This window comes from Blennius ocellaris, assembly GCF_963422515.1.
Source record: "Blennius ocellaris genome assembly, chromosome: 21".
Taxonomy (NCBI): domain Eukaryota; kingdom Metazoa; phylum Chordata; class Actinopteri; order Blenniiformes; family Blenniidae; genus Blennius; species Blennius ocellaris.
Window position 1 is genome coordinate 6,213,118 of NC_137670.1, and position 24,307 is coordinate 6,237,424.

At 43.4% G+C, this 24,307-nt stretch overlaps 1 protein-coding gene across 1 annotated transcript in view; it reads right to left on the reverse strand.

The window, feature by feature from the left end:
* Window positions 1-24,307, reverse strand: part of grid1b (glutamate receptor, ionotropic, delta 1b) — a gene marked incomplete at both ends in the record, with an annotated part of 362,055 nt that overhangs the window by 20,188 nt on the left and 317,560 nt on the right. The window contains 7 exons of the mRNA XM_080517016.1: window positions 638-776; window positions 2,482-2,824; window positions 2,902-2,976; window positions 3,064-3,186; window positions 3,968-4,069; window positions 15,568-15,687; window positions 19,486-19,647. Coding sequence (XP_080373142.1) covers window positions 638-776; window positions 2,482-2,824; window positions 2,902-2,976; window positions 3,064-3,186; window positions 3,968-4,069; window positions 15,568-15,687; window positions 19,486-19,647 — 1,064 coding nt within the window. The remainder of the gene's footprint in view (window positions 1-637; window positions 777-2,481; window positions 2,825-2,901; window positions 2,977-3,063; window positions 3,187-3,967; window positions 4,070-15,567; window positions 15,688-19,485; window positions 19,648-24,307) is intronic.

Consider the following 24,307-nt stretch of genomic DNA (forward strand, 5'->3'; position numbering starts at 1 on the left):
TTCCTGTCTTCAGTTTTCCATTGTCGCGCATATCAAACTAAATATTTCACGGTACTTTTGTCTGTTGTATACGTGTTAGTAAATAATAAAAGACCAATAAAAGACAAACTGTGTGTGATTACAGTAAAAATCAAAGTATAACCAAATTAGAAAAGATGTGAAGAAAAAAAAAAAAAATCACCGGAGCAGCGCGAAGTGAAACAGCATGATCTTGAAATGTTCACGTTGATATTTGAAATGATTAAAAGTCTTGAACTTGCGAAGTCGGTGCACAGCTGCAGATTTTCCTCATTAAATCACGTAAAGCTGGGATATAATATAAGTGTGACTTTATGAGCAGCTGAGTGGCCGCCTGTCAAACGGGAATGAACATTTCAGAGTTACGAGGCTTTAAAAAAAAAAAAATGAAAGAAATCCTCTCACGCCAGTATTTCAAACATACAACTCACGTCCGACGAAAGTGTCGTTAAAAAAACAATCAGAGCCGCAGATAGAGCGGCTTTCAATTAGCAAATGCACCAAATATACCAAATATAAAGACGCTATTATAAACCAAAGAGCATTAATTAAAGCCTGAAACACTGTGTCAGCTGTGTGTGTGACTGTGTGTGTGTGTGTGTGTGTGTGCATATATTACCGTATAGCGTGGTCCATGCGTGACACAGTGAGGTACGCCGCCAGGTTGGCGGTGTACGACGAACACACGATGAGCGTGAAGAGCCACCAGCTGCCCATGACGATCCTCAGAGCCACCGAGCTGACCACGCCGTCCCCTCCTGCACACACACACACACACACACACACACACACACACACACACACACACACACACACACACACACACACACACACACACACACACACACACACACACACACACACACACACACACACACACACACACACACACACACACACACACACACACACACACACACACACACACAGGTTTTGTGTGTGACACAGAGTGTATTCAGAGCCCTCAGAGTCCCGGCTTTGCGTCACACAGGCGCTGGTGGACACACGCTGCGACGGAGAGAATAGAACCTGCGACCTGCGTGTTGCCGACTGCTCCAGGCGACCCGGGCACACACCCGTGCAGCGTGATCCAGCCGGGCAGGTGAGCGCGGCGCTTTGCCACAGCGAGCGGCGCGGCCGCACGACTGCATCCCATCACAACCTGCCCTGAAAGGTTTCCCAGGCAACCTGCCAGCCCATAATGGATGCAGCTGGACGCCTCTGCAGGGCAACACAGTGTGTGTGTGTGTGTGTGTGTCTGTGTGTGTGTGTGCATGCGCATACACATGCGGAATATGTATTTTAGAGTGCGCATGTATTTGTGTGTGCACATTTGTTATTTTGGTATGTGTGTGTGTGTGTGTGCGTGCAGGCACAATTATGTTTTTGAGATTCAGTGTAACACCTGCACTGCAGCATGATTGTCACATGGGTGATTGTGTGCATGCCTGTGTGTGTGTGTGTGTCCACGTGTGTCTGCAGGTGACCCAGTGTGTGTCTGTGTCAGGACTCTGCAGTCTGTAACCTTCACACTCCTTGTGGCGGTTCTCGGGTGACGTGGGGACGTCTCGGAGGTCGAAAACAGATGAAATCTTTAATAACCGAGGACAGTACGGAAGGTGATCATAAAAAGTTGAGCACAAAGTGGTATTACATCGGCTGCTCGGTGACATTGATCAGATTTATGATTGACTTTCAGAGTGACTCCAAACAGCCTGAGGTTGCTTGTTGCAATAAATAAAGCTAATTATACTTTAATATGCTATTAAACATGTATCTACGGTGCTGTATCGCCTCCAGATTGAAACCCTGTCCGCGCATTTCACTTCATTCTCGTGAGCGAGAGGCGCCACACTGCAGTGCCGGAGGCCAGGGGGTCAGATTCGCGCCGCCCTCTGGTGGAGAGAAGGAACTGCTACTGCAAGTTTAAATTAAAATAGAAATCCAAACAAACCACCGCCCCCGAATGGCTGTAGTGATTATGACAACAGCAATGTAATACATAGAATGGACCACAAGCCGAGTTTTCACTATGCAGCACGGCAACGTAATGCTCGACACAGCTACTGCTAATGCTATTAGCAGTAACAACTTGCTGCTAACGCTTTCCTTTCCTGATTTTCAAAATGGAGACAGCGTTTGGAGAGTGAAGCTAACATTTATTGCACACTGCTATTGCTATAATCACATCTACAATGGATACAAGTTAATGCTAATCACAGCTACTTTGGATACAGGCTAATGCTAATTACAGTGAGATGCCTTTCACGTTTCTCTCAGAACACCTGACTTAGTTCAAGAATAGTGAGGTACTCTTTTAGTAGTTTGTGGACAAGAGTACCAAACTTGGATATAATCCTCCCACAGTAATCAGTTCCTTTAAAAAGAGTGACATATCTTCCGTTAGCGACCTGCTGAAATGGAGCACTCTGATGATGAGTTCGGTCTCGTCTCCTCGCTCACCTTGCTGCACGAACGCTCCGTACACGATCCAGATGGCGCTGTGCAGCGAGCCCGACCCCACGCCGCCGACCGGCTGACCCGGCGGTCCGCCCTGCTGCGAGGACGAGCGCAGCGCCTGCAGCCGGTTCAGCAGGAAGATGAGCACGCCCACCACGGGGATGGCGGCGGCGATGCAGGCCCAGACGGCCAGGTCGAAGGGCGCGAACAGGGAGAAGATGTTGATCTTCTCCTCGGGCTTCCGCAGCAGGATGCCCACGCTGTAGTCCAGGTAGCGCTTGCTGAAGTCCACCACGTTCTCCCGCTCCGGCGTGATGGTGATGGCTGAAACCGCCAGGTCGGCTCTCTGCCGGGGCGCAAAGACACTTCAGCACGCTCACTTGGAACAAAGTTCCGCAGGAAACTCTCATGACCCAACTCTACCTTGTTGATGAGGTCACCGATCATACCGTTCCACGAGCCGTTTGGGAGCTGAGATCCATATTTACTGTCGGCCACCTGAGTGGGGAAGTCGATCGAAGTCGGTCACAATGAGACAGGAGGGAGAGTTTGAGCGCTCGTGAAATGAGACGGTGCTTGACCAACCTGGTAAATCTCGTATTTGAAGCCGAGGATCTTGGCGAGGGCGTCCAGGACGTCGATGGAGAAGCCTTTATACCTCTTGGGCTGACCCAGGATGTTCTCGGCCACCATGACGAAGGGATCCTCCTGCAGGGAAGCGAGAGAAGAGTGCATAACTGCGTGATAACAAACCGCAAAAAACGACGAGGACATGAGAAGTGAGTACAGAGATGAGACGAACAAGTGAAACTGTCCTTGACGGTCTGTCCCTCCGCTTTGGAGTTTGATTCTCTGTTCAGCCTCGTCAGCTTCGCAAGCGCAGCAGTGCAGGTTCCTAGTCGTCCGACCCTTCGTCTGGTTTCAGTCGGTTTGTTTTGGAAACTAAACGTCTGCTTATACTTTCTTTGCGAGACGGTCTTTGATTCTGGCAAAAGCCAATGCGTCTGGCAGCCCTGAGACCTGGCTGTGCTGCAGCTGCAGGATGAGTGGCAGGGCGAAGGTATTAGTCTCGCTCGGTTACACTTGTGTCTCGGCGCTGCGGTGCAGGGATCAGAACCTCTGAGCTGTTTGTATCTATTAAACTAATCACGGAGCGTTAATCCTCCACGAGGGATCGATGGGGAGGAGAAGAAGGAGGAGAAGAAGGTGTGGAGGCAACGTTTTGGCTGAGGGAAGTCGAGTCCGAGCAGGCGAACAACAGGAGCTCCTGGAGGAGATTTTCTCTGGGTCGAATGGAGATTCACTGAAGTGTGTGTGTGTGTGTGTGTGTGTGTGTGTGGTTGAAGGGCTGAAGCAAAAGTTTGACTCACAACAAAAAGATGGTGAACACACACACACACATGCACGCACGCACACACGCTGCACATATCTTGTGTAACTGTGTTTGTGAGTACGACTCCGCCTTTACCTCCATTCACTTGTCACCTACCAGCAGCGTCACCACTTTGACCGTCACACCCTGCATCCCGTTCTCGATCCGGCTCTCCTTCAGGCTGCCGTTCAGGCCGTGGATCGAGTCCCATGTCGCCAGCTGCAGACGGGACGGAGGACGAGAGGCAGAAGAAGAAGAAGAGTGTAAATAGTGCTGACTGAAGCACAACAGCAGCACAACAACATTCAGTTTCAAACATCTCATTGGCTGCTGTGCAGAGGAAACGCAAGCACACACACATACACACGCACACACAGCCCGCTTCAATTAACGTTGCACCGCTCGCAGACGGCAATCTTACAATTTTTTTGGCGTGGCGTGCTTGGATTTCGGCAGGCAGCACATTAGACAAACGAGCAGTGAGGATTCACAGAAAAGGAAAATGAAGAGACATCGCAGCGTGCCAACAACCCACTAAGGCATGTTTCCATTCATCACACTTACAGCCACATACAAAACCACCCTGACCTAATTAGGTGCAAAAAAAAAAAAAAAAAAAAGAGAGAGAGAGAGAAAGAAATCTGCTGCTCCTCAAAGCCCCAAAACAACAAAACACCCCTTTCAGGAAAATGAGCTGAAAGAGCAGCGAGAGTTCATACAGTCCACACAGACATGAGTCCATAATGTCCGGCTTATATAATGTCCAGAGAAAGATTCCATTCTGTCGCACATGAAAGGGTTATTATGATGATTTCACGTGTTTGACACCAGTTCTCAGTCGTCAAAGTTCAATTCTGTCAGGAGGGAAAAGAGCCATTGTCCAGGGCAGCGGCGGTCCATTGTGAGGCTGAGGGAGCCGTGGTGCACTCCACCGCACAACTATCAGCGTATCTGAACTCACATTTACAGATTCAACATGAATACATTGATTCATTTTTGTTTTGTTTTTTCTCCCTTTTTCCTTTTTCCTTGTTTAGAAATACTGGAGTTGCACAGTAATCACATTACAGACAAACCAATGATAGGATGATGACGGCTTTCATAAAGCGATGCATTAAAAATTGAGCGGTATCCACCGCATGGATTCATGAACACCTCTGAAATCAGTGTCTGTGAACACTTGTGCATATCATCTTCTGGAAATATTGAAAAAAATCTATTTTCTATTGACGCAAAAATCACTGTCAATGAAAAAAAAAAAAAAAAACAGATCGTCTCTGTGAACCAGTGACACTTAAAAAAAACCTTTTGAAAAACATCTTCAGTAAACATTAAAAAAAAGTCTTGTCTATTAATGCCTTGACAAACCGTTGCGTGGGAACACTTTTGTGAATCATCGCCTGTGAGCACTTTTTAAAACACAACACCATTGCCTCTGAGCACTTATTATAAAATCATGTGTCAACACTTCTTGTAAAAACGTGTCAACACTTCTTATAGCAACCATAGTTTGTGAGCCCTTCTTAAAATAATAATCGTCGGTGAACACCTTTAAAAAAAATCTCGTCTGTGAACACTTCTTAAAGAGATTAATCGCATTTCGACACTTCTGAAAATCACCTTCAGTAAAACTTGGAAAGTGTACTAAAGTGCTTTGAAAAGCCATTGTCTGTGAACCATCGCTGTGGCTACTTCTTCAAAAAACCCTCACCTTTCAACACTTGTGAAAACCGAAAAATGAAACATGAAGTACCACCGTTTTTCAACACAACTGATAACCATTGTCCCCTGTGAACCATTGTCAGAGAGCATTACGTATGTAGAACGAGCTTCATGTTTGTGTTTTTGGCCAGCTTTGCTTCTCGAGTCAATTCAATTCAACTTTATTTATTTAGCACCAAATACAACACAGTCATTTCCAGGTGCTTTTAACAGAGAAAATGCAGTTTTCTATTAAAGAGCATGTGGTTGCCACGGCAACATGCGGTAAACAGCCTGACTCACTCTTTCTCTGTTGTTGGTGTTTGTGCTGTCATCGATTCACAGGCGTGCGCACACAGTCACGCATGCACACACACACACACACACACACACACACACACACACACACACACACACACACACACACACACACACACACACACACACACACACACACACACACACACACACACACACACACACACCCACGTGCACGCTCATCGATTAGCTGGGACACTAATAGCTGAGCGGGGGGGGGGTTCATTTCAAAGCCTTGTGCAAAACGTCTCCACTGAATAGAGACTCATTGTGCAACGTGAAGTTGTGCAATCAAACGGCTTTGTGAGCATTTTACACGATTCAATACGACAAAGATGGTAAAGGAATAATAAAAAAAAAACAAAAAAAAACAAACAAACCGTGCAGTGTAGGATGAACAATGGGGCCCTTTAAGAGTGGAGAAGAAGAAGCAGCCATCGACTGCGCTGTGATTAACTTCTGCCGATAATAAACGAGAACCTGCTCGGTAATCTCTGACAGGACGTCTTCATTAGCGTTGTTAGCGCCGCCCGCTTCAACATGTGCGAGGATGTGAACACAAAGGTCGTAAAGCAGCGTGTCGCAAAATACAACAGGAACGCCCGCGACTACCTGCTAATGGTCATGTTATTGTAACCCAGAACAATGGGATATGAGCTGAAAATGCAAAATTAATTATTAACTATTAATATTAATTCCAATTCATTCTACACTTCAATTAAATACATCACTGGTTAGATGAATGCAGATTTTTTTTTTATATATATACTTGTTGATGATACTCTTTCATTCAGTAAAACCAAACATGTTCATTTATGGAGGTCGAAATTAATCTAAAGTAAAATATTTAATCTCCCTGAAACAACATAAAAATAAATAAAATACAATAATTACCAATAAACACACAGTAAAATATATTGAGTCAACAAACAAAGAAAACTAACTTAAAACATGAAATTGACCAACTCCAAAAATTAACTTAGAATAAAATGTTAAAACATATACGTTAAAAATATCCATAAAAAATAACTAAATGAAAGACATCCACACAAGATTGAATTAAAAAAACAACTCCTGTTTCCACCGAAACAGAGTCGTTTTTTTTTTTTCTCCAAGAAATTCCACCTTGGGAGCCATTTTCAGTGATGTTTCAGTGGTGTTTTCAGTGCGTCAGAGTACCGCTGTAGTGGAAACAGACTGCCTCAAGTTTTCCATTTTCACGGGAAAACGTCATGTAAACGGGGCCTAAAGTAGAAATGTCAAGTTGTGAGGAGGGATCGTTTCATAATCAGGAAGCTATTCTGAGCTCTGCTGTCCTTTAACTGATCTCAGTCCCTCGTTCCTCTTCATGTGAAGGAGATAGTGGAGGTGGGGGCGGTGGTGGTGGTGACGGGGTGACGGGGTTATATTCTTCATTAACACCCGAGCCGATAAATTATCTCCTCGGTTTGAAGTCCTGACTCTTGTCCGTCTCAGATGAACTGCTGAACCGTCACAACGGACCTCGAAACCCAGCCAGAACTGGGGGGAGGGAGGAGGAAGAGGAGGAAGAGGAGGAGGAGGGGGAGGATGAGATCCTGCACTGAAACTGCTGCTCCCAGCAGTGCCCTCCCTCCTGATGTGTAACAAGGCTTCAGACTGACAGCGAGGCTCAGCTGAGTCGGGGGAATGTCGGCTGCCTGCAGGCCAGAAATGAGACTTTTCAGCAGTTTAACACGTTTGAATGTTTTCTGTTTGCACTCTCCGTCGTGTCCGTGTCTGACTCCCGATTCCCGTTCCTCTCAATGACGTGCAGAAAAGACGTCCTGGGGCTAACCTACAGCGTGGTTTCCACCCAAATCTGTGACGCGGTTCCACCATCGGAGAGTAACGGTAAAAATGTAGGTGGGGTTGTGGACGGCCATGTCACGATGCAGGTATGTGACATCGTTACGCGACATTGAACATAGAAACACATTTGGTAGAGTGAAGAAGAGCGTCTGCACCTCGCTGCAACACCAGGGTGCAGTGTATTTGTAGTGGCTGTACAAGAACGGGACGGTATAAACGGCTGATGACTGATATGAATATCGAGTGATAATCGTATCAACCGATCAGCTGCGTTGTAACTCCTCCTTATGGAACCCGTACCGATGTGCTCGCCGTCTTACGAAAATGAAAAACGTAACGCGAGGGGCGTAGAAGGATTGGTTCCGAATCTTCATGAAACTCGTAGTGTTTATTTTCCAGTTGGCATCAAGCGCGGCAGCGACGCTGCAAAATGCTAGCTGCCTACGTAAACTAGCCTGGACAAGCGGAGACAGACCGACGACGTTTGCTAACTCTCTTTGTTAGCTTGTTTGCTGACAAAGTCCGACACTTTGACCTGGAATGAGAAACCCCCCCCCCCCATCTCCACGTCCCCTTTGACTGGTAGCTAACAAGCTAACTGACGCTAAACTAGCAAATACATGCTAACTTTCAGTTTCCATGTTTGTTATCTTGTTTTTGAAAAGTTAATTGAGGTTTTTACAGGTTTTTAATAGTTGAAAATGAGGATGTTATTGATGTGCTCCATAGGTTTTCAAATATATCTTCTTTTCTTGTAAAGAAAATTTTCTTCTCATAAAGAAAAATACCTTGGCAGATATTTAAAAAAACAAAACAAATTATGCACAATATCAAACAACTGTAAAACATGAGTAATTACCTGTAATCTATAAAAACTAAAGCAGATAAATTCAATCCAGAAGCAGCTCTGATGCTAAAAACCTGCACAGTCACGCACTGCATGTTTCCATCTGCTGATGAGATAAAGAGTTTTTAAGGGAGCTGAGGAGCATAAATACTCATTATGTGGCTGCAGCCTCGTGACGTGCTGCGAGCTGCTCATTACCGCCGCTCGGCGCAACATGGCCGCCGTAAGTCAGCACAATGAGACGCCGTTAGCAGAGACAGCGACTCGCCCGGGGACCGGCTGGCCTTTACGAAAACACATCAGCACGGCTCGTAATGGAGGACTCGTCAGGAACGCACTTTCATTACGGCTTCACGGAAAACTTTAGTTCACTGCAGGGTGTTATTCTTAAAAAAAAAAAAAACCCAAAACAAAAACAAAACGGTTTCTTTGACCTGAATCGGGACAGCAGGAGCTAACATTAGCCTCTGAACCTCCGTGAGTCACCATGGAAACAGAAACAGACAGAAGCAACGTGGTTTGATCACCTCGGGTGTTTGAACCTGCTCCAACTAAAAAGTTTTTCATATTTTCATTTAAAACGGTGTTATTTTGTAGTTGCCAAGGAGACAGTAATAAAGTCAGTGTTTGAATGAAGTTTGAACAAGATTGTCATGGAGAGAAGTTTCAAACATCCTGAAATACTTGGATCTTGTACCAACTTTCATGGCATTTACCTGAACATCTATTTTACCTATTTTAACTTTTTATGTTGAAACTTTGTATTAGAAGAACTTATTAAACTGAACGGCTCTGCATCATAAACTCAACACTAATGAAAAGTTTATTTTAGGATTTTAGTTAAGTCAAAGCTATTTGATGCAGTCAAAGGCTAATTTGAGGCTCAAAGCCACTGCAACCATCATATTATCAAACCGCTTCACAAGGTGGAACTTTTCTTTGACCCTCTGCCATTTCAGTGTAAATTCAGTGCTTGAATTCCTCAAGCACTGAGTGTCTCCTCCCTTCTCCTTCCATTCTAAAGGCGATGCTGTATTTCCACTCCTCTCTCTGTGGACAGCGCTTCTCACCTCCTCCACCTCTTCTCTCATATTTCCACTTCTTCACCTCCTCCTCCTCCTCTGCTGTGATTGAAGATGGAATATGACTTTTTTTAACCCGAAGGTCTCAGAGCTGTCGTCAATCAGATGGTGTGGGCGGGGCCTGTGATGTTGCGATAACGTGAGATTTGTGCAAAAGTGAATTTAGCTTAGAGTAATCCGTGAGCAATAAGGTGAGTGAATAATTTGTGTTTATTATATGAAGCTGTGGATCCGTTTGACTACTTTAAATAAGAGTGAGAATAATTCTACAATCTGATCAGTAACTAATCGTGTTGTTCCTGTTTGTCTGATGTGTTCGAATGGGAACAGCGAGTTTTGAGGTTGATGTTAGCCAGCAATCACAACCCTAACGCTTAATGTCTTTAGCGGCAACCCCCCCCCCCCACCTCCACGGTGGAATTTGTTGCACCGTACCACTGATTGGATGTCGGTGTCTCGGCCTCAGAGCGAGGACACGTGTCAGGAGGCGTTAGCGCTCTCGCCTCGACCGCGGCCGACAGATAACCTCTCCATCTTGTAAAAGGAGCCACCATTTATCTCTAGAGGTTATTCAACCAAGGTCTAAGGACCCCCCCACAACCCCCCCACCCCCCAACCATCCACCCACTGAGAAGTACCACTGAGAAATGAGAAAAAAAAGATGGAAGCTCTTCAGTTCAGATTAAAACGCTTTCAGATTCCACAACTTTGAGACAGAATTTGCTCGAGACTGATGCTACGACAAGAGACCGAGGCTATGAGAAGAGACTGAGGCTATGACAGGAGATAGAGGCTATGAGAAAAGAGAGAGGCTATGACAGGAGACCAAAAGTATGAGAAGAGACTGAGGCTATGACAGGAGACCAAAGGTATGAGAAGAGACTGAGGCTATGAGAAAAGAGAGAGGCTATGAGAAGAGACGGAGGCTACGACAAGAGACAGAGGCTATGAGGAGAGACCAAAGCCATATGAAAAGACCAACGCTATGAGAAGAAACTGAGGTTACAAAAAGAGACTGAGTGTATGAGAAGAGACCGAGAGTATGAGACAAGGGTGAGGCAAAAACTTTCGTTTTTAAGTTTGTATCGAACTTTATTTCCACTCTGAATCGTCAGAGTGAAGATATTGTCGGAGGGCAAGTGTGAAGAACATGATGATCGCAGGTGAACCAGTCTTCCTCCACCTGTGAGCCTTTGTGACGGTTCGGCTTCAAGCTGATGCCATCAGTACTTCTTCAGTGTCTCCTTCTCCCTGCATTGTTTCTGTGGTAACTCATATAACCACTCGGCGGCCACACAGTATGGAGGCAGGAGGTGCAGGTGGAAGCTACTCCTCCATGACAGAGAGTATTAACAATATCCTCTTGTTGCCTCAGTGCATGTTGCTGCATTAAAAACTTCAGACTGACCGAATCAGAATAATCTATTCAGTATCGACTTCTTTTCTCTTCCTGTCTGCACCGTCGCTCATTTCTCCCTCATTTCAGAGGCGGAGAGGATCCGAGGACGGCTGCTATTTTGTGTGTGTGTGTGTGTGTGTGTGTGTGTGTGTGTGTGTGTGTGTGTGTGTGTGTGTGTGTGTGTGTGTGTGTGTGTGTGTGTGTGTGTGTCGAGGATAGAAATTACCCACCCATCCCTCCATAATAGAGACGACATTGTTAGCAGCCTTCCTGAAATGAATCCATTAGAAATGCTGGAGGATGAAAATGAGCCTCAGACGGTGCAAATTTTCAGTCCCTGAGGTAATTTGGAGTCGTTAGCAACAATTTGTGCTTTTGAAAACTCAAAGCTTTGCTAATTTCCGTGCATAATACATGAAACAAGACAGATATGCTACTCTTTTCCTTCAAAAGCCACAAAAAAAAAAAATCAAAAATTATGTGTTTTTTTCCCACTTTTTATTTCATGTTTGATGAATGAGCGCGGAGCTCTTGGACATCCCATAAAGAGACTCCGCATTAGGCGGGATGACAGTGGCGAGAGGGAAGAAGAAAGAGAGACAGATGTGCTGTTTGGATTTCTGAAATTTTTTTCAATTCCTTGTCTCAGACAAAAAAAACCCAACAACAACAAAAAGAAACCTACCATATGTCTGCAATAAATAAAGTTCCAAGAAAGCGGCACTTTGTCAAAGTTTGATCCTTGGAGGGAAAGAAAGATTAAAACAAATGTGGCTCCTGTGGATTTATGTCTGACAGAAAGCAGCACATTTGTAATCAGGAAGAGGAATAAATCCACAAAAACTCGAATCCAACAAACTGTTTGGAAAGATTCATGTTAATTATGGGCAGAGAAACGGAGCAGCTTTGCACAAATATATATTTTTTAACAATCACAGAAGGTGACGGGCTTAATATAGGATTTAGTTTTCAATACATTTTGATTCTGATGATGAACCACATTCAGAATGATTATGAATGAGTTTTATAAAAAAAAAAAAAAAAAAATGTAGAGTCATTTCAGGTGAGCTTGGATTCGCTTCTGACTTTATTTCAGCTTTACCTTGAATTACCAGGAGACTAATTAAGGAATTTCAGAAGCTTTTCCAACAAAACATTGTGCAAATAAGGAGTTTTAAATGACTTTTGAACTACATTTCGTTGGGCTTTTAACTGATTTCAATAATAAATCATAGAACTTGTGTCTAAAAGTTCCAAAAGGTTTCCAATCAGGTCTAAAACAATTCAATTACATTTTATTTTTAAACATCTCAAGGCGATCTTACTGAGAAAAATCAGCAAGTCCACTTGAAAAAGCCTGGTGACATGAAGGACTAAACGTGGCAAAATTAAATAAATCAATAAACATTGAATAATTACTCAAACAGCACCAACTTGTGGTCTGGCATGGTAATTACACTGTCACTGTTAGAAGTCCTGAAGTGACGCATACACTTCTTTAGACCTCCCACACCAGTTTTTGTCTTTATTTTTTTTTTTCTATCCTGATTTTTTTCTATCCTCACTCCCTGGAATCACCATGGTAACCGGCAGCTGATTGGCTGATTGGCTGGTCTCCGTCTGTGGGAATATAAATCCATGGGGACGTCTCCGATTGCCCCTGGACATGTTCAAAGTGAACAATCAGACGCCGGCAGCTGTTTTAAGAAATAAGTTTGTTCACTCTCTGGCGTGAAACGAGAAAAAGGTGGTGTCCTTCGTCGTCCCTCAGCCGCCAACAGGAACTCATCGCCGCCGCCTCGTGTCAACAGATAACGGCGAGACGAGGCCGCGCGTGAGGCAACGTGAGGAAGTGAATTAAAATGCAGCGGAAAACAGATTTTTGCTAATCTGGTAAAGGTTGAATATGGAGTCCCTGCAGCAGTGCTAATTATCACACACACACACACACACACACACACACACACACACACACACACACACACACACACACACACACACACACACACACACACACACACACACACACACACACACACACACACGTTGGTGTTTCTTTCTTTGAAAAGGCCCCCCGAGAGTGAAGCTTTGTGTAGATTATAAACATCAAAGAGGATTCACAACCACCACATGCATCACAAGCCATCCAGTATGTGTGTGTGTGTGTGTGTGTGCACACAAGAGTTTTTAATACTTGACCTTGTCATGTGTGTGTCCTCAGAGGAAATAAAGTGTTTCCCTCAGCCTCATCACTTCAGAGGATCGTCATCCATCTGTGTGTGTGTTTGTGAGTGGTGTCACAAAATGTCTAAAAGTGAAGATTCATGCGCATCGCGGACAGTTTTGTTTTTTTCTGGAGATAATTTATCAAAGAATTTGCCATCTTTTACGTAAACCTCAACGAGCCTAAAAACCGGCACGGGCAATACAAAGTCGTTGTCTGAAACTCGTCCGAACCCAGAGGAGGAGTGACAATTGATCTAACGTCTAATAAAAAGACACTTGAATATCAGTCTTTCAGAAGAAGCAGTTTTGAAACATGTTCCGTCGTACTGTTGCCGTCGAGAAGACAGGGGGCGCTGCAGATGTGCAGAAACAAACATCTGCAAGTCAGCATTAGATTTCAAGCCGCGTTTAGACAGCAGTGTTTTGAAAATCATGCAGTTAACAAAATGCGATAAATAATAATAAACATGGCCACCTCCAGAGTGTCATGACTCCCAGTTCATATTCTCCTGGTAGTTTCAGAGATGAGTCTCTATCCATACCGTATTGTTATTACCCATAAATAAGATTGCACTTCTTGGAAATAGAGATTTTTTATCATGTTTTGTGGAGTTTGTGGACGGGACAGTCCTCATATTCATTGACGACACAGAATCTCCAATATGGATGTAAAATAATCTTATAACATTAAATGAAATATATAATTTTTTATTGCAATTAGAATGCCTAAAATGATCAAATCATTGGATTTTGACAATCTATTAAAGAGTTCCCACGTAACGCCTGGACAGCGTTGTATTGTGTTGCAACTCTCTGCTGAGTCAAACAGTTGCCGCTCAGCGTTGCAGCAATTGGTTGAATCTTCTTATTGGATGGAAAAGAGGCGAAGTGCCGTGTGAAAGCCGTGCACGAATCCGCCCGAATCGACGGTGTTATGTGAAAAAGTTGCCGCCGTGTGTAAAACTGAAGCGCCTCGGGATTGAATCTGCAGGTTATCGAGGTGACAGAGGCTAATAACACGCTACATTATTCAGATCCATAATCAGCGCTCCATTTTCTGCACCACCTACAGCGTGTCAACGCGAAGGTGAACCGCAGACGCGCCGCGATGTCCCGCGTGTTCTTTAATTATATTTCCCGTGTATCGATTAATCTGACGGCTTCCTTCACGTATGCGCGGGCGGCTTCAATTAGCGCCTGGTCCGTCCCGACACATATGAAGAGCTTCACGAGGAACAGGCGGGTCCTAATGGAGGTGAGCGTGTGACATGGCTTCTTTCAATGATTGAGAAATTAATGAGGTGAGGAGTTTAATGAAGGTTTACGCGTGCAGACGCGGCGAGGTGGGGCTGCTCCCAGGGGGGCGCGGCGACAAACCTGGCAACCCGCCAGCTTTAACGCCCAGCTCAGCGTCACCAAAAACATCCAAGTATGTGGGTCACAATTTGAAATTCGTCAAAAAACAAACTAAAATTGATCCAAACTAACTAAAGAATCTTCGTTAAGAGGTTCTCCTGTTAATTGGTGACCCTTTAGCGCAACTTGTTGCTGCTAATAAGAGACGTTAAAAACCTGACAGAAGTTCGTAGCTGTCCTGACGAACGCCGTTTACCAACGTAAAGTTTCTAAGTGTCGTACTTTTCATAAGTCTTATTTCAATATATACTGTTGTGAGCTGCAATGATGGACACTATTGAAAGTTGGTCATCGTTTAACAGGGAAACCAGTTAGTCCGAAACACAGCTGCCATGTGCTAATGTTTATGACGGATTTATCGTTATGACTTGTAGAAACGCGACTATCAATGACCAGGTTGAAGCAGAATCTAACCCAGACGGATACAAATATTATGAATCTGAATATGTTATTTAGTTTGGTCGTATGTGTTGTTACAGTTACAATCAAGTATCTAATGTTAGCTCCTGCTCGCTGTAAAGGTAACTTATGGTTTTTCATATTATACTAAATTTGTTGAGTATATCAATCTTTGGAAGTTTTTAATCTACCAGTGGGAGGGTCAAAGTAAGTATCCACTACCAGGAGGCGTGGTTATTTCCCTACATGATGTCATGAAGGAAAAATTTCTGAATAGCCCGTTAGAGCAAACGTTCACTAAAAAGTGGATCAAAGCAAACTAGCGAGATGAAAGACCTCCATCACTTCTGGAGCCTCATGCTCCTGCTATGGGGGACACGTATTACTGATAGAACACCATTAGAAATATGGGCCCTTTTAAATACAACCAGCAAGTTAATAACCAGTTAAATCTGAAGTGAAACCCGCCTCGAAGCGCTTCATCAACTGCTGAACTCACCCTCTTGATGTCTTTACCGAAGGTCTCGCTGAAGCTGGATCCCAGGATCTCGAACTGGACGTGGGAGTTGGAGCCGCTGTCCTTGAAGTCCATCGTACCCGTCAGACCCGTGATGTTCCCCTGAGGCGGCGGCAGGAAGGAGAGCAGGGCTGGAAAATCACTGGAGACCAACTCACAGGGTGAAATGTTCACCCGCATCTCCTTTTTGATCTCAATAATACATAAACACAACAGCCAAGAATAGCGACTATCAAATAGCGAGCAGTGAATAGCGGTACTTTCCAGGTCTGCTCTCAATTCTAATTTATTTTTTTGGAAAGTTTATATCAAATTTCATACAGAGTGTCAGAAAGACTTTAAATAGTTCATTTTTTAGGTCACATCGTCTTTTACAGAACATTTTATTCCAACTTACTTTGCAGGAAAAAAAGAATAAAATGTAAAAGTGAAAGTTAAATATATATTTCTGAGTGGCTTTTTTTCTACCTACCTGTCTAAAAGGCAAATGAGTCATAAAAATGAACTTTTTTTCCAGCACTAATGTGAATAAGTCACTTCCATTTTCTGTTAGATCAGGTTCATCACCTTTGTCTTTCTCTGGAGCCCACAAATGAACTCACAGTTCAAAATGTTGTTTTTGTGTTTGACAAAGGTTTTACATTTACAAAGCAAAGTTTTGAAACAACTCGTCTTAAAGGAATATTAAACAAGTTATATTATAGTCTGAAAACTCCAGTAGAATGAGTCGATCATGAGCTTTAAACCCGGTCAAAAGTAGAAATTTAAATAGAGTGAAATAAGTAGCTCATAAGTAGTCTGAAATTAATCATAATCTAAGATCTAATCGGTTGAAAAAGTTGAAAAAAGCAGAATGAATGTTTGAAATTCAGACCCAAATTAGACTAATGGAGTCAGACGGTCCAAATTTAAACATGAATCTGTTTAAAACGCATCTAAAACAGATAATCAAAAGTATCGAATTTGTCAAAAATGTGTCTAAAAGTATAACGTGAAGTCAAAATCTATGAAGAGTGAAATAGGTGGATTCACTGTTATAAAGAAAACAAAGCCGTTTTTCTATTTATAACAAAAGAAAAAGAAAAATTGTATAACGTATGAACAATTGACTGGGAGCTCAAAAGTTTGAACACTATATTTAGTCTGCAGGATAACATGATACGATGTCTTATGACATTAGGTCGATAAAAATGTGAAGAGATTTTATCTGTCATGTTTATTTTTTTCCAACAGTGGAAGTTAAACAATTAAAACACAGTCTGAAAACTCTGGAAGACAAGAAAGAAAGTTTCTTATATTAGTTTTTGTGTTTGATTTGACCAATGTTTCACATTTCACAGCAATAACCAGCGGATAATAGATTTGTATATAAAGAGCAGGACTGATGCGCCGTGGCGTTATTGTGCTTTGGAAATTTCGGTCTGTAATTGAGCCGCGATCGATGAAAGCCTCGCCGGCGAAAGCGTGTGTTTTATACTTGTGGCTGCAGTGATGCTGATAATAAGGTCTCAGATGTGGTTAAATGAGGAGCAGATGGCCCGTTTGGAGATTGATGACACGTCACATCAAATATCTTCAGAGAAGCTGAAAGGCCGAGCATAAAATGCCATTTCAGGACTTCCATCAGTCGGCGCCGGATGTAAAGCAAGACTAAAGACCTGTGTCAGGGCGGCCGGAGCTCTAAATGTTCCTCCGTCAGCCGCAAAGGTCGCCCACAGCCACGGCGGCTTCATCAAGGTGGCGGTGGGACGGCGTGACAGAGCTCCCGTCTCGTCTGGGGGGGGGGACCCGGCAGGTCAAGGAGGAAGTGGAGCCGAAGAGGGTCTCCTGCCGCGGCGTGAGGACGGGGAGGAAATGGAGGGCTGATGGATGTCCATCCGAAGGAGTGAAGGCGACGATTCCGGGCTGTTTTATGGCCCCGCGGGTGTCACAGTTTCACACGGAGGCGAAATGTCGGAAACTTTCAAGGAGGAGGACGTAAGAAAAGTACTTTATCCAGATTACTTTGATGCCTTCTGGTCGACAAAGGACCATAAGTCGCTCATGGGTTTAACTCGTATCTTCTAATAATAAGTCTGCATTTTGCCCCAAAGGTTTCATTAAAATTCGCTTCATGTTTAGATTGTAGTCATTTCTGGAAAATATGACATTTTCATCACCTTTACTTTGCGCCACAAAAGAGACAAACTTTAAAGTTTAAATTTAAAGGTTCTCATAAAACTTTTATCAGTCCAGCCCGCTCAAGATGAAATTAGGTTGTTTGCAACCCTGGTTTAAATACACTTGGTTTCCTCCAACATGCGTTTCGTGGTTCTTGAATAACGACAATAAATAATTCTTTTAATCTACTCTATTTGAGGTTATTTGGTCACCAAATCGAGAAAGTCGGAGTAACTCATCGATGCGAAAGGTGAACGTACAAACTCCAGGTTCAAACAGGGATCCGTCTCACTGTGAGGCAAACTGTCTGATGTTCCGTTTCTATTTTCTGATATACGATTGATCATTCTTAGTTTCAGTCCCGCTGTGTAGCAGTCGGACATGGTAGGTAGTAAGAGAGGTTTTTCTGTGATACTGGAGCAGCTTTCAGTGACCCCTAGTGGTTCAACATGGTAGGTACCGGTGTATTTTGATATATGAGTCTCTTCTTAATCGAGGTAATACAGAAAATAATTGATTCACGAAAATTTCTATTATCGAGAAATGAAAAACTGAGAGATGAGCCCTGATTAGACAGACAGAAGTTTCTTTGAATTCTCATTGGTCGGTACAACAAAATATGGCGTTTTTGTACGGCTGCTATCGTACTCCAGAGCGGCGTTGTTGTATTTTCAGAAGTGAAGTTCCTGATGTTCCCGACTCATGTAGATGAGATTGGATTGGTTCGGCGGTGTGATGTTTTATTGAAGGCCTCTCTCTCTCTCGCTCTCTGTCTCGCTCTCTGTCTCTCTCTCTGTCTCTCTCTCTCTCTCTCTCTCATGTTTACATCCAGCAGGAGCTCTAATGAGCCCGTTCACCCCGTCGCCCCCGACACACGTCAAAGAAACAAGCTGATGTTTTTTAATGAGCGCTCATCAGCCACTCAGACGGTTGAGGGTTAGAGTCCGATGGGCTCCGCTCCATGTTTCATTCATCTGCCGTGAACACAGACGGCAGCGCCCAAGTCGCCGAGGATCCGACCTGATTCACGTTCCCTAAAACAAGTTCCCACAAATCGTCCAGCCACATTCAAATCGAAATTCATGCAAATCAATGAAGACAAAGGAAAAAGAACTATTTGAACATCTAAATACACAAATATTGTTGTTTTTCCAGTTTACTCTATTTTTCTTTCTTTATTAATTGTTTATAAGAATATCTGTCTGTTTTCCTTATTTAATTTTTTTTAATTGATTAATTTATATACTTTTCCCTCCGCTGTTTGATTATTTAACTTCCTTTTTATTTATTACTTTTTCTTTAAAGTTTCTTCATTTGATTTGAATTGATTTAATTTTATTGATTAAATGTTTGCCTTGATATTTTTATTATTTATCTTTCATTCATTCTAACTCGCTGTGCGTGTGCCTGCGAATGTTTTAATTCATCATTCAGAACGCTTTCACTTCAATCACAAGTCGTATTTGATGTTTTCCCAGTATAATCAATAACAAAAACACCTCCGTAAACCCACTAATTGTTTATAAACAATTCTATAATGTATGTTCTCCTGGCGTCCATGTTGACATCAATCTTCACAGCTGAGGTTTTAAGTGGGTTCTCTCATACGTCCTATAGAAATCGTAGAAACTCGCATGCCCCCCACATATGCCGAAACGCCGTTTCCGTGCCTTCTGCTGGTGAAACACTAAAAACAAGATGCATAAGCGAAGTAATAGATCCCCCGTTCCCAGTTCTTACCTTCTGGATGGTCTCCAGCATGGACCAGCCTCCGTTCCAGGGCTTGGTGGACTTCCTGATGCAGTTGAGGCTGGCCATGCTGTGCCACTTCCTGTCCTCCAGCTTCCTGTAGAAGGCGTTGGCGAGCATCAGCACGCTGTCGTACAGGTAGAGGTTGGAAACCTGCGGGTGGACGAAGCAGAGTGTGAGGAGGCTTCATGGCGGTGAGCAGATCATCCCAGTCATCCTCAACACCGGCACACCACAGGGAAGTGTCCTCGGCCCCTTCGGGTTCTTCTTCTGAAGTGATACATAGATTTTCTTATTTTATTGTGTTTTCGAAAATGTACAACATTCACAATATGTGATACATAGATTTTCAATGTTTAACGTGTTGTTGTCCTTTTTGTGTTGTTTTTCACAGAAGCTGATAAATGTTTTCTCTTCTGTTGTCGTTTCCACAGTTGTTTCTTTGGTATCTTTTAGATCTGACATGTTTGTTTTGACCAGAAAGATTCAAATCATGACGATCTGCAGGGAAAACACACCGCTGGTGTTTACGCTGAGAATTGCTGCTGCTACACACACACACACACACACACACACGGATTGCACACGCAATTTCATGCACAGAAAAGACCACAACAAGCAACACAGCTGAGTACCGATACATCATCTGACACACACACACACACACACACACACACACACACACACACACACACACACACACACACACACACACACACACACACACACACACACACACACACACACACACACACACACACACACACACACACACACACACACACACACACACACACACACAATCATGCCAAAGCAGTGAGCAGTGACCAAATTGAGAATGACAAATGAGCATCACTCTGTCCAGATGAGTCCTGCTGACTGTCATGAAGTCTGTGCAACATGCTGCCCAGGGCCATGGCACACACACACACACACACACCACACACACACACACACACACGCTGCTTTTTCATCCCTTTTTGCCATAAGGCGGCTGAATCCGAAAGGAGCACATTTACATGACAGACAGAGACACGAGAAGTGAAAGAAGACGGCAAAAAGAACTCGATTTTCTGATCTGCAGGATCCCAGCGGCTCCTAAAGGGACAATTTATCCCCCGAAAGGGACAAAACGGCCTCCGCAGTGCTGACACGTCTCCAGCATCACTCCGGCTAACACCACACACACACACACACACGCACACACACACACGCACACAGTTTTAACGACACCGGCTTCAGTTCAGCTCAACTAACATGGCGTTCCATGGAGGGGATGCAAGAAAACAACAACAAAATGTGGTGGGCCACAAGAGGAAGACGGAGGAGGAATTGATATGAGGAGATCCAAAGTGAAATGAGAAGGACAAGGGGAGAAACACGGTGAAGAGAAAGTGACAAATGAGGGAAAGGAGGAGGAAATACTGGAGGTCACCAACAAAAAAAGACTAAATGGAAGAAAAATGTCTCAAATTGCCATTGTTTGTAAAGATATGAAGGTGTGGACCCAACTGCACCTACTGAAGCTTGAAGACTTTAGGACAAAGAATTTATGACATAGAAAGGCGGAGAAACATATGTGAAAAACAAAACCAAAGTTGTTTTTTTGTTTTTTTTAAGAAGCCAAATGAATGGGATAAATGCAGGTATTGGCAGACTTGATTTGTTTTTTGTAACCAAGCAGGTTTTAGAAAATTTGGTCCAAAGTTATAACATAAAAACAACAAAATGTCACGGTAATGTGTAAAATAAATCTTGTACATTTCTTGGAATACAATTTTTTTTAAAAAAGAGAAAAAAACCCACAAAGGTTTTGTTAAAATATTCAGATGTAACAAGAAAATACTTCAAGTTATTGTGTGAAAAATGTTTTGCGTCTGAGAAATAATGGATTTGCTTCATACTTCCCATGAAGTAATGGAATGAACTTGATCAATGTGGATTAAAATAAATAAATAAATAAAAGGACCAAGCAGTTTTTTTTGCATTTAAGAGGAAAATTGTTATTATTTCATAAGTCTAGTCGGGGACTAAAGACATTCTTACATCAGGTCACATGTAAAGATTGTAGCCTTTGGCACCACCTAGTGGTTGGAAAATTAATGACAAGAACAAACTGGAAAGGAGAGAATATCAGTCAAGTAAAACGATGTAAAGTATATCGGTTTGTCACCCATGTTGCTATAAGATCCAACATTTCAATAGTTTCACTAAAGTTCAAAAGAAGTTCTCCCAACATTTCTGTTTTTTTTTTTAGTGTTTCACTGCTCACTGCTGGAAATCAATTATTTTAATACTTTACTTAAATGTAAAATCTGGTATTTTCATTAAATACTCATCTGCTATTGTCAAGTTTTGGTAACTTTATATTTTGGATTTTTTTGGAGGCTCTTGCCTGTTTTTTTTGCTTGTTTGTTTGTTTGTTTAATTAAACTGCCAGTTAACCGACGTCATTAACAGAAATACTTTTTTGTAAGATATTTGTGACAATCAGTCAACCAGGAAGTGGTTCCTTTAAATACATATAAACAATATTTATATGACCTGAGAATACAAGATGTGAGGACAGAGCTAAAGAGACATAGTCGTGTGTGTGTGTGTGTGTGTGTGTGTGTGTGTGTGTGTGTGTGTGTGTGTGTGTGTGTGTGTGTGTGTGTGTGTGTGTGTGTGACCTGCCGTAAAGTCTCACATCTTGTGAGAAACTCCACTCGTCTTCATAAATGTCAAAACGAGACAGAAGAAACACGGAACATTTGTCAGTGTGAATTACAGTAATTGTTCTGTTTGCTGTCTTTAAATGTCAACCGCGGTGCGTGTGTGTGTGTGTCTGTGTGTGTGTGTGTGTATGTGGTGCGTGCCTACATGTACTCTGTCAGATCCTACTCTGGATTAGATGTGGATTTTGTTGTCATGCTGCTTGTAAAACAAGTTGAGTTTCCATAAAACAGCGAAAACTAACAGTGATGACAGAAGGAGATAAAAAAAAAAAAGAAAAGAAAGAGGCGAGGACAGAAGAAACCAGCAGCTGTGTGACGACGACACATCTGCGGTGAAGATAAGAGCCGGGTCAAATGAAACTCGCCAATTCATTAGAGCTGTGAAGACGACCAACTGGAAGCGTTTCCAAATGTGTCAATGACATTTCTCGCCCTTTTTCAACAATGATGTTCCTGTGAGAAAGTCAACTTAACATACCTATCGTGTTTTTTTTCTTTTTCCAACAGATGTGAAAAAGGGAGGTCGTCTAATATACGGGGTCGAAGGAAAAAGAGTATCTGCTCTTCTTAATGTCGCTTAAATGTCAACGAACATAATTTGATGCCGTGTGAATCTGACGGAAAAGTAAAAGTAGCCCCGAAAACTGAAAAAACACAAAGAGTGAGAGGAGATCGTACCGTGGTCCTCTGAGAGAATGAGATGTCGTTCAGCTAAAGAGCTCAACATCCCTGGAACTGAGGTTAGGATGAGACGAGACGAGACGAGACGAGACGAGACAAGACGAGACGAGACGAGACGAGACGAGACGAGACGAGACCTTTAAGATTCTGAAATCGAGTAACGCTCCAAGATCTCGATACCGTTCTCAAGTAACACGACACACCTTTCAGAGTAATTTCAATACAGCTTCAGATTTCTGGTGAAGTACTTTTTTTTTGGTGAGTTTTAGAACAATTCCAAGATAGTTTTAAAGTGGGTTCCTGGTAGTTCTACTGTAGTTTCCGAGTACTTTTATGGTGTTTTCAGGATTGGACTTGTTCTGGGGTTTCAGAAACAGGTCTGGTGTCTGGGTGTGCTTCGCCTGAACGTACCATACTGCACAGTGGACACAAGACTCAAGGTTCAAAACATGCATGACGTTGAAGTACTGGCCCACTGTTAGTCCTCTTGATAGTTTTATATTAGTTTCTGGGGTGGCGGATATACGGAGACGCTTTGGGTCGTTCAGTCCAGGTATCGTTTCTCTTCTGCCCCCTGCTGGTTACTCTTGCAGGGTTCATCCGCCCACTGGAGCGTCCTGGCGAAGACGGACACTCTGTGTGTCCCCCGTTCAACGTTTCCCTGACACCCGAGGCCCGGAATGTGATCCGACGGCCGCCTGGACTGGCTCTACTGTACGTGCTCCTCTCCTGTGTGGGCGGGAGCGCTCATGAATTTATGTATGCGGCGCGGCGGTTCGGTTTGGCGCGGCTGTTTAGCATTCGACAAGAGGCGTGTGGCTCTAAGGGAAGACCTGGGGGGGGGGGGTCGGCCCCGAGACGAGGAGCCCTGCTGTTCTGCATGTGTCTGGCTGAGCTGTCACAACAACATGGGAGGCGTAAATACCACAGCGGTGAGCGGTGGATACTTCGAGCACTTTTAGCGGGGCGGTGATCGGTCGCCGCGGAGTTCGGCTGGGGGAAAAAAATGACGATGTTTTAAGAGTTTCTATTAGGATGAAAAATATGTGGTAATACGGCAGAAATATTCCCTTGAACGAGCTGCACAGTTTGTCACTGCAGCACCGACAACACAAACACACACACACACACACTAACGTCTGTATCTCGTGATGCTCCGTCGTCATGGAAACGTGACTCCACTCCACATGGAAAAATGTATATGGTTAACATTTGGATGTCCATTAACTGGTGTGAAAACGCCCTGAAATAGCAATTATGTGCTTTATGTACCTTAAACAAGGTATTTACTGATCTTCTTCCTTCACACGTCGCCTTTGACTAATAAATCTTTAATGGTATAAATCTGAAACTTTTATGACCAAAAGAGCCGTTTTTGTTCCTTTATCACCCATCAAATTTAAGTGGCGCCGCGA